This window comes from Alnus glutinosa, chromosome 5, assembly GCF_958979055.1.
Source record: "Alnus glutinosa chromosome 5, dhAlnGlut1.1, whole genome shotgun sequence".
Classification (NCBI taxonomy): domain Eukaryota; kingdom Viridiplantae; phylum Streptophyta; class Magnoliopsida; order Fagales; family Betulaceae; genus Alnus; species Alnus glutinosa.
This window is the reverse complement of record NC_084890.1, coordinates 27,077,518-27,088,885: the sequence shown is the minus strand read 5'-3', so window position 1 is coordinate 27,088,885 and position 11,368 is coordinate 27,077,518. Positions and strand designations below refer to the sequence as shown.

Genomic DNA, 11,368 nt, shown 5'->3' with positions numbered 1-11,368 from the left:
GATAAGAATTTTTCCTCCTAATTTTCTCTTCAACGTCAGGGAGTTGCACTAATTTTTTTTTTTTTTTTGGAGTGAGGAAGTGTGTGTAGTAGCATTTCTATTGCTGAAATAAGTCTTTCCTAAACGTAGAGATCGAAGAGAAGAAATTTTCCTTGTACTGTGAATGAGGAGAAAGAACGCAATTTTACACAGCCAGTTTCATTGTATTTTTCCAAAGGTCACTTGCAAAAGTTTGAAGTATTGTATATGAAGGTATAGCTGCTGCATTGTTAGAAAATAAAGAATAATTGACAGTAATCTTGGGAAAGAAATTATAAAAGAAGAGAGAGAGAGAGAGAGAAAATACAGAATAATTGACAGTAATCTTGGGAAAGAAATTATAAGAGAGAGAGAGAGAGAGAGTTTATATTTATCTAATTATTTCCGTAAAGGTATAGCTGCTGCATTGTTAGAAAATAAAGAATAATTGACAGTACTCCTGGGAAAGAAATTATAAAAAAGGGCATAGTTAGAAAATAAAGAATAATTGACAGTAATCTTGGGAAAGAAATTATAAAAAAGGAAAGGGAGAGAGAGAGTCTAATGGCACATTTATCCCCATAAATTCAAGGTGATAGGTTAACTCACGAGTTCAAACTTCAAATCTATCCGATGCATTTGTCAATTACCAAGAAAGAAAGGAGAGAAATATAAAGATTAAAAGGTAGATTTGAGGGGAGAGTAAACATTCTAAAATGAAAATCGATCTTTGCATATAGCTTAACTTGATTTCCAATATATTCAGATAGTATCACAATCTTAAGTCATTTCTTTTCCTTCACATAAGGTCCCAGTGGCCACAACACAATCACTTATTTCGATTACAGCTTTCTGAAGCTGCTTCAAGTTAACTACTAATTCTTCCTCAATGCCCTTCCACAAAACCTACATATGGCAAGCGGCTGTGAAGATGATCCTACCCTCCCCAACACCTTCAAGTGGAAGTAAACATTTCAATTTCCCAAGCATGCATTCCAATCATCATCAACAAGGAAAAACTTTGATAGAAATGCATGCAAAATACACATAGCACGACTGTTCCTCATCAGGTGGGGAAATGTTTTTCCGAGGAAAATATGGTATTTAATTTTCCTGAGAACTTGCAACCTGAAGTCAATGCAGGCAGACGGTGTACAGCAATCAGGCTTTGTACTTAAACTTTGTCAAATGTAAATGAAGTGGTTTTAATCAATGACTGGAGCTCTTAAATTCCTGAAAACACCATTAACAGGTGGTCTTAGAACTTACTTTGTCATTTGCTAGAAAAACCTTGATCACTCCACTCAGTGTAACTATAGCTGACATCTTTTCCCATCATGGTGCAATAATGCTAGAAAATAAAGAACTTAATCTAATCCCACGGTAGAATGAGTTAAGCAAACTGCTAGTAGCACACATAAATGATAAAGCCTCTCCCCATTGTCCACCAAATTGGTACATGAACAGGCACATGATGAATTGAAACCTATTATACCACGGACAACAGCAATACATTCAAAAACATGATGATCCATGTGCCACAAATATATCCTGAAAAGTAAATGCCTTCTCAGAACAATAAGATTATGTTTGGTATGCGAAATGACTATTCCATTAGAAAGAATGAATAGATTTTATTAAGAATAGAAGAATGTGAATTGAAATAGCATTGGAACAGCCATTCTCGTTGCCCATGAGAAAATGACTATTCCTTAAATTGAGGAATAGCCAAGTGTTAGATGCTTATCATAAAGTCTAACATCAAGGCTATTACACTACACTTTCTTCCATTCCTAATAAAATCTATTCATTCTTTCTAATGGAATAACCATTCCGCATACCAATCATAACTTAAAAGAGTGTAAGAGAGATTAGTAGTTTCAAAATCAGCTTACCCTTTCCACAAAAATCAATGGAATTTTCAAGATAAAAAAGGAGGACCAAATTGTGTACTAAAGCAATAACCAATATTTCTCTGTGAACACCAAGCTCAAGAATGTTTCCCCAGTACAACCTATCTCAAACTTCAATCTTTCAAGAACACAAAGTCTACTTGTCTCTCCATGTTCAACATCTTGGCCTCACATTTCATTTCTTTCCTTCCAAGTGTTCCTTCAATTCATATTCACAATCAAAACTCCCAGTTTTCTTTCAAGACTTTTCCACTCTATCTCATCTGAAACACACCATTTTTTTTTCTCATAACGTTCATTATGGAGGTGAGGTAATTGCCATTATACCGAGCCTAAAAAACCAAAAAACAAAAAATGAAAAAAATATTGCTGATAAATAACATATAAATTATGTTACATGATGCTAACTTATAACAATCAAAGTCATAAAAGCCTCTCTTAGATTAGAATCAGTCTGACATTTTTCATACAATTGGTAAAACAACGAACATGTAAGCAACAATCTCTGTTCCATTCACAACAACAAAAGTCAAACAATTCATGTCAGTCAACCAACGTCCCAAACTCACAAAAAACATTAGATACACACACGCACACACACACGAATCCAAGAAAACCTTTTCATATCCTTTCCTTTAAACTGTATGATGGCGGTTTGGAAAATACCAGAGAAGAAGAGGGGCGATGAGTTATGTGATGCAATAGTGGTGGCGATCAGACGGCCTTGACGGGAGCGGAGGAAGCTGGAGAAGCAACGGTGGCCGTTGGATCGGCGAGGCTTTCTTGAAAATCGGAGGTGGGGTTGAGAGGGGCGCGAATGTTGGAGGAAATGTCGTCGTCGGGGTCGTAGTCGGGGTTGAGAGAGTGGTCGATGGCGTTGCGGCCCTGCTCGAGGCAGGGCTTGCAGGCGATCTCGATGGCGATCCAGCTCAGCACCACCCCCGCTATTGCAATCACTGCGCTCGTAATCGCCCCCATCGCTCTCTCTTTGGAGCTCTATTTAATGGGTTTTCTTTTCTCCTTGAAGAAGTGATCTCTGGTATGGATGGCGATGGGGATTGTATATTGCTTTTCCCTGCAAATTTGTTCCTTAAGAAATGGCGGGTCTCCGATGAATGGAATGAAGTGATGGGTACTGACCAGACAAAATCTCTATTATCTAATTTCATTTCATAATAACGATTCAGATTTTAGATGACAGAATATTCTAACAAATCTTTGATCAAGAGAATATTAGGAAAATATTCTTTATATATATATATATATATATATATATATATATATATATATATATATATATATTAGGAAAAATAGTTTTTATTTTTTTTAATTTTTTAATTTTTTATTATGTTCATACTGATAAATAAATTGTGCGACTATCGAACACACACGTGGGATTTGATTCTTGTACAACACCAATACAACAACTGTACAACAACCCTTCACATGAGGGTGGGCTCCAGTATGTGAGACCCACCCTCATGTGAGGGATTGTTGTACAGTTGTTGTATTGGTGTTATAAATCTAACATTTTCCATCTCGGAGTAATGTTTAACTTCCATAAAAATAAGATGTACTCACAATTAAGTTGTAACATCTAAGAAGCTACACTACCTGCCGACAGTTAGTACAAACACAATACGGATGTCTTACCAAATAGTATTCCTCTTGCCCTCATATTAGTTAGTTTTGATTTGTTTTTTTTTTCAACATTGTATCTTTAGACCACATCATTCGGATTAGGAGTGGAAAAAATCCTCCCATGTCTTTAGATTTATTATATGATGAAACAATTTCTAGTTTCATGTCTTTAGATTTATTATAGGAACTAATTAATCATAAAAGATTTTCATGCGCCATTCTATCATTAAATTAACTTTGCCAAATAAAGGAGAATGTTCGTGTCACCTTATAACACTCAAAATTAATTTTACTTTTATATCATAAAAGCAATTTTTCAAAATAAAAACAAAAAATACATTCAAAACATGTTACCAAACATATCTAAATACTTTTTAGGACAAAGTTGTTTACTTGTTTTGAAACATCAAAATTCAAAAGTGCATCAAGCCATCTTTTCTTAAAAAGAAAACCTACCTCCCTTTCCAAGGAGTGCTTCAAAAGTGATTCCCAAGAGTTGTGCTTGTACTAAAGTTTATCCAGGCAAAATGGCAAACAAGATTTTGTGTAGAAGGAAAATTATACATTAAGAAGTAGTGCAAATTCCCAAATTTAAAGAAAAAGAATGAAAGTCTAGTATTAATGTTAGTATGTTACCTTCAATGAAGAAGATTCCCCATTCAATAAAATATAATATAGGGCTTGTTTGGTAAGAGCAATAAAATTCTCATTCCCCCTCTTCACTTATCCAAAAAATAATCAGAACATTCTAACTTTATATCACATCAATAATTTTTTATTATTATTTAAATAAATAAAAAATTACTACAATACAAAACTTTTTCACTTTTCTATACAAATTCTTTTTATTTTATATTACATCTATCACTTCCAACTCTCATTCCAAACTCCCCGTCCCTTACCAAACAAGGCCATAATTAACGTAAGAATATAGTAACCTTCATTTTCCAAAGGCTTGTTTTAAGGTAAAGTTAAAGGCTTTAACTCACAAAAGCAAAGCATCTGATGCCATCCAAGTCAGGAGAGAGGAAATCATCACAGGTGAATTATAAGAATGTCAGAACCCATTTTCATCGGCTATTAAAAATATGTTTTAGACCCCAAATTGTAAAACAAAAAATTATTAAACCAATTGTTAAGCCAATTAACACAACTAAAGTAACCACAATCACAATATGTAGAAATAAATGAACACAGAGACTCGGTGATGAAGTAAAAATATTTTGAAGAACTCTTCAAATGTAAAATTACTATGGGAAACAGCTAACCCCAAAGTTAACCACGATAGAAGAATTGTAACGTTGCCGATTGATCTTATTTATAAAATCTTTGTAACTTCCAAGATTTAATTTGTAATCTCGGCAAGCGAACTGTTCACCTTCCATTGCAGTGGCTTTAGAACTTTTGGCCTTCTTGTACACAAATCACCTTCACCAACGAAGCTCGTTCGCTTCACCCTAGAACTCGGGTGGTTGTAGGCTTTTCTATGGTTTGAATGATGAGATTAAACAAACAGAAGATTTTAAATTGTTTAGGCACAAAACGATAGTAAACTTCTCAAGTATCAATAAAAATTGCCTTTCTAGGTCTTTGGAAGTTGGGACTAATAAGGCTTATATAGTTAGGTAGAAAACTTGTCTGCTAAGGTTTAAAACAGTTTGCCGCAATCTCATTTAAATGGTATTAATTCTTGTTTGAATGCGAGCTAAGGTTTCATAGTTTTTTCATAGCAATGTTCAAATGGGGTGCGATTGAGTGTCTCGAATCTGACTTGATGACCATTCTGTGAGTTTTCAAAGTAGATGTTGAGATTGAATTATGGAAAGTAACGAGGTAGTTCTTTTATTTTATTTTTTCATTATTAAAAAAAAATACCATTAAGTATGCTAACGACTGGCGTTGTATTGCGAATTCACCATTAAATATTTTTTTTATTAAAAAAAAAAAATCAATGATATAACATTATTAAAAAAAAGAAGAAGAAGAAGAAGAAAGAAGCAGAAACTATCAATCCAGCATAGAAATCCGATCTGTTGAACATGTGGCATGAATTTTGCTTAGCCACTCTTATTGACCTAGACCTTGTTGGACATGCTAGAAATGTCTTACACATTTCAAGCCGGTTGAAGTGATCCTTGCTCACAATTTTGCTCTCAATAAGTTGCCTTTGCATTACAAGTATAATCCAATGGCCCTTGATTTTATTTGGAGATAATGAAATAAAATATTTAATATAGTACATATATTAATGTAGTGGACAAAGATTTCTTCAAATTGGGTTGGGAAAACTTCCTCCAACTCATTCTATAAAAATACAATTTGTCCATTTTGCATGCGAGAATCACATGCTTTTTAAATAATAAGGGCAGAGATGAAAAATATACGTGCTTTTTTAATAAAATTTCTTCTAACTGTGTGCCGTTGTTATTTCTTCCAACTTTGTCCGTAATGTAGTACAGAATTGAAAATGTTTTGACAACATAAGATTGTAAGTAAAATTTTAAGATTTACAATGAGGAAAGAGTTATGTTATACGTCACCCCATTATTATCCCCCATTCCCAAAGCTTTTGTGATGGGATCCCCTAACCATTTAGTGCATAGAAATTGGTTTTTTGGTTTGAGACCACGCCACATAAGTTTTGGGAGATGGGAGGATAATGGGGTGTTGTATATCAATACTTGAGGAAATTCAGAAGGAAAGGAGAATATCATCGATAGGGAAAAGAGAATCCTTTAGTTACTTCGAAGAAAACAAATATTTCATAAAAATGACATAAAATAGCTTAAATTAGGAATTTAGATGGAAAATAGTGTATTTTGGGCCAAAAAACAATTCTCATCGAGCATAACTCATTAGCCACCACATATGCGCCGAAGAGAGCTTTTCAAATTATGGTCATATGGGCGATTCTAATACTGATAGCAAAACTTAAGGTTGATTTACTGCTACATGCACGAGCTATAGCATTTTGTTCGAACAAAAATAGTTTCGTTAGAGCGTGGCTGGATAGACATGTGTTAGAAGAGATCACGCTCCAAAATTTTCTTTAATGACTTAAGAAAAATTTTGTTCGAACCAGCATGTATATTGCCACTTCAAAAGCCACGTGTCATGCGCCGAAATTTTCTTAGTGACTAAGATTTTCGTTCAAACATGACACATCTCGTTTGAACGAGACATATGTCACACACTCAATTGGCTGACGTGGAACTCATTGCTTGCATGGATGCCACGTCTCGTTCGAACGAGATTAAAAAATATCTATAAATATGGGTTTAGAGAGAGAAATGTAAATTTTCGTTCTTCCTTATCTTCTAGCCCCTAGAGAGGGATTTTAGAAAGTAACTGTAGACAGAGAAATAGGGAGATGTTTAAAGAGAAAATCCGAGAAGGAAAGCTTGGAAAAACTTAGAAAGACAAATATGTGATACGGAGTTGAACGTCTTAGCTAGGATTCAAGCGGAATACGTAAATCCCTTACCTTGTGTAAGCAAATATTCTTCCGTCGGGAACATTTTAATGCAAGCAAGGGCTTCAAGGGTAATTGGATTATAGCTCAAGCTCAGGTTAATGTAGGAGTTAATAGATTATGATGTTGGATTAAGATTATAAGCTAAACAGAAGATGCAAGTATTTAAGTAGAATGTAAAGTTTTAATGGTATGCTAATAAATTTTGTGAATAATGTCTTCAGTTTATAAAAACAGAAAACTTTTATAACATATTTCGCTGCCAGTTTAATGTTAAAGTCATAGTAGTAACGCCTCGTAGTATTCATTGATGCATGAAGAATGTGGGGGCGTTACATACATCCTTTTGGGACTCCCTCACGTTTCTTATCAATCTGAGTTCCCACAATTGAAGTATTGATTCTCAGTCGCTTCATCTGGATGTGTGATGCACATACTAAATATTAAAAACCCGAAATTGTTGACAATTTTTAAGAACTCTCAACAAAATATCACACAAAAAAGCTTAAGAGTACTAACTGAAAGACTTAAGAACTCTGACTGCACTGATCATTGTTCAACTAGTGGAGTGGAACTCGCTAAGAAAAAGTCTAAAATCCTATCTTTTGCATGTTAAAGAAGCAGCAGATTCAGCTATGAGTTCAACTTCAGTTGCATCCATTCACAGATTTGAGTTGACATTGTTAAGCAGACCCGAAACCGGCACACTTCTGCCCTTGGTCATCAAAGTAACAATACCATTCAAATTCAAAAATCATAGTAACAAGAATAAAGACTTCATGGCATTTCAATCACAGTCAAAGATAAAGAAAAGAACACAGATAAAATCATATAGTTGATACATTCATTCTAATATATATTCGAGAGCCTTTTGAGCACAGGCATTTCCACCCTACAGCTTTTATATTTTCATATAAATAACAATTATTGAACATCATACAGAACACAATACAGACAGAGAATTGAAAACCTACGCAAACAGAACCTGAGAGCTTGATGGTGTCAAGTCAGATAAACTTTCTGGTGCGTTCACAATCTGCCATTGAACAAAAAATGTCCACTTTTTATTGCAAGATCCCTTTTGGGGGAGCCTTGAGATATTACCAACAGCAACATGAAGGTTCCGACCCACAACAAAGATTCTGCAATCACAGGAATTCACGGCAAAAGGTTTGCATATTTGTTCTGGTAAAGGAGGGCCTTCTATTGTTTCCCAGGAATCTGTATCTGTGTCATAAACCTTAAGCTTCATTCTTTCAAGCTCTGAAACGACAAACAAGTGCCCATAAACCACCACACTTGAACCCGTCCAACCTTCTCTCAGCCCGGCTGCCATACTCTCCCAATTATTTGTTCTAGGATCATAGACCTGACCCCTGGGAGAGAAATTGAATGGCCATAACCAGCCTTCTGTCACAAGAAGTTTCCCATTCAGCACTGCTGCATCATAAGAGGCCATATTTGTTCCCATGCTCGCAATGGGACACCAATTCCCCTTAACAGGATCCATAGCCTCAGCTGAGTCAAGCTCAAAAAGTTCTGAGCTGTTTCCTCCAGCCGCATAAATCATCCCATCGATGACGCCACTCGCAAAGAATGACCTAGCAGTGATCATTTGATTCATCACAGTCCAACGGTTCTTCTGCATCTCATATTTCAGAACCAAGTCGAGGGGACACTCTACATCAAAAACCATACCCCCACAAACAAACAGGGTTCCCTCGTGGGGGATTGAAACACACCTAAATGCACGGGGACAAACCTTGCAAGGACAAGGCATTGCTGGGATAGTATGCCAAGAGAAGTGAGTAAGGTCAAGAACCTGCCACTGAATCTTTTCAGTGTACTTGTGGAAGGCAAAGACAAAGAGCCAAGGGTCCTTGAAGCCCAATTCCTTTCTTCGGCTGAAAAATCGATCTTTACGACCGAGCAGTAGATGCCACCGCTTGCAGACAGCTTTGCAGGATGCATGGCTCTGGACTGGAAGCCGGAGAAGACAGTTGAGTGCAACATCATCAGGAAGGCCCGGAATGAGGGATTCTCCCCTGAGAGTTAACTCTAAATCTGTTGAAGGATTTAACAAAGAAGATTGCATAACTGCTAACCTAAATTTGGGGGATAATGTTATTTGGGAATCCCCCAGCTTGTGTACAGGCGCCTGTTGGGAAGACAATCGGACCCTTTGCATCTTTCTCTCTTAGACACAATATCTGAACCCTTGACAAACAATGAGGCGGCCCTGGTTCCAATATGCAGTTCCTTGTCTATGCTATGTCACCAGATGACTATTATTTATGAACAACAACAAATGACCCAAATCTCAATCCAGAGTACTTATCCTCTTCCAAAAGCTTCGAATTAAATCAAATCCAGAATTACACCAAAGTGAAGCACCAATGCCTTGTCCATAAAATCCTCATAACATATAATTACAGAACATAAAATTCACACAAAACCCCTTCTAAAAATCCAAATTCAATCCAACATGCACCAAAGAAGATTCCATCCACTGCTTTTAGTACAGTATCGCTTATCAATATACCAACTTGATATTCTATAAGCAGGGAACTACAAAAACACCAAAAACCCACAAAACAGCTCCCCTGAAACAGGCCAAATTCTTGCCTATTTCTTCTTTAGAGAGATAGAAACCAAAGACCCACAAAAACCCAGTTTGTAAATCACACCGAAATGAATACTTTATATGGTCTTTACAGATTGATAATTTAAAAAGACAAACCAAACCGAGAACATATATTTCTATACAACTTAGAAACTGCAAACCCACATAGCAGAAACAACAAAAAAGAGATGAGGAAGCTAGTATAAGAACTTACAAGCAAGAAACAGCTGAAATATTGTTACAAAGATGGCGACTCCGAAGAGATTTTGAGAGCTCTAGTTTTGGCAAACAGAGGTGACCCATGAGCATACGACTATTCTTCATTTCTTCCTCCGAAAGAGAGATTATACAATATATATTATTCTGTGGCAAGCATAGCTTCCTGATTTTAGCTTCGTGCACCACTACGCGCCTACAGAGCGTGCTGACAAGCAGTGAAAGGGAAGCTGAGACGAAGCCCGTTTTTATCTATAATTATAAATTATAATGGAGCTATATATATAAATAAATACAAATAAATTTCTGGGGGTGAGGAACGTGATTTTCACGTGCGAGAAATGGAGGTTGCGGCTACCTGTTTGCTCTTATCTACGTGGAAGATTAGAAAAAGGATCAATTAAACTCAATGCCAAAGTGCCAAACCCGTAATTTAAGCTAAGTATTTTTTTTTTTTTTTTTTTTGAGCAGCTAATAACATTTTTTAAAACTAAATAATATGATATGTGATTAACTAAATATAATTTTTTCTTGGAACAATGAACTTGGAAATCAATAGAATTTTATACTTAATAACATGAAAAAGAATTCGGAAGAAGTGGATGCTGTAATGACAGCAAGTCAGTTGATTCCCTCTTCTTTATATAATGAGATATAATATGTCGCCATTTTATGGACACAATTATTAATTTTTTTTATTAAATAAAAAATTACAAAATCATGTAAATGGATAGGGGTCTTGTTTTGTATTTTTTTTTTTTATATAAAAAAAATTCAAAATAAAAAAAGAAATAAAAAAAGTCGATAGTTGTTGTGTCAATATACAGTTGTATCTTTAGATGACAAAGAGATATGTTACATGCACATCACTTGTACATCTTTTGTACATCACTTTTTTTAAATCAACCATTGGATCTGTAGGACCCACATGTGAATCCTTGTGGGTCCTACAAATCTAATGGTTGATTTAGAAAAGTGATGTACAAAAAATATACAAGTGATGTGCAAGAATCATTTCTCGATGACAAAATATCATTTCTCTTATAAAATTTAGGAAAATGATGAATTTACAACATCATCACAACAATTACACAACAACCCCTCATATTGGGGTGGGGCCTAGGGTGTAGAGCCCGAAAAATGTTAGATTTACAACACCAATACAACAACTGTACAACAAATCAACAATCTCTCACATGAGGGTGGGTCCCATATACTGGGGCCCACCCTCATGTGAGGGGTTGTTGTGCAGTTGTTGTATAAGAATCAAGTCCCGCAGAGCCCACCCCCATGTGAGGGGCTGTTGTACAATTGTTGTACCGGTAAAGTGTAGGAATCAAACCCCTAAAATTTATTGAGAAATAGTAGGTTGTACACCTATGTACTCATGCTCACGTCTAAAAATTTATTTTATTTTTCTTTTTATCCAACAAGATATGTTACATGCACATCACTTATACATCTTTTGTATCTCACTTTTTTAAA

General features: G+C 35.5%; 2 protein-coding genes across 2 annotated transcripts; both read right to left on the bottom strand.

The window, feature by feature from the left end:
- Window positions 1-2,354: 2,354 nt before the first annotated feature.
- On the bottom strand, window positions 2,355-3,090 carry LOC133867761 (uncharacterized). Its single transcript, XM_062304524.1, has one exon. The coding sequence runs from the start codon at window positions 2,907-2,909 to the stop codon at window positions 2,646-2,648; it is 264 nt and encodes an 87-aa protein (XP_062160508.1). The 5' UTR covers window positions 2,910-3,090; the 3' UTR covers window positions 2,355-2,645.
- A 4,758-nt stretch (window positions 3,091-7,848) lies between these two features.
- Window positions 7,849-10,011, bottom strand: LOC133868669 (F-box/kelch-repeat protein At1g30090). The gene has a single exon (XM_062305611.1). The coding sequence runs from the start codon at window positions 9,230-9,232 to the stop codon at window positions 8,015-8,017; it is 1,218 nt and encodes a 405-aa protein (XP_062161595.1). The 5' UTR covers window positions 9,233-10,011; the 3' UTR covers window positions 7,849-8,014.
- Window positions 10,012-11,368: the final 1,357 nt, after the last annotated feature.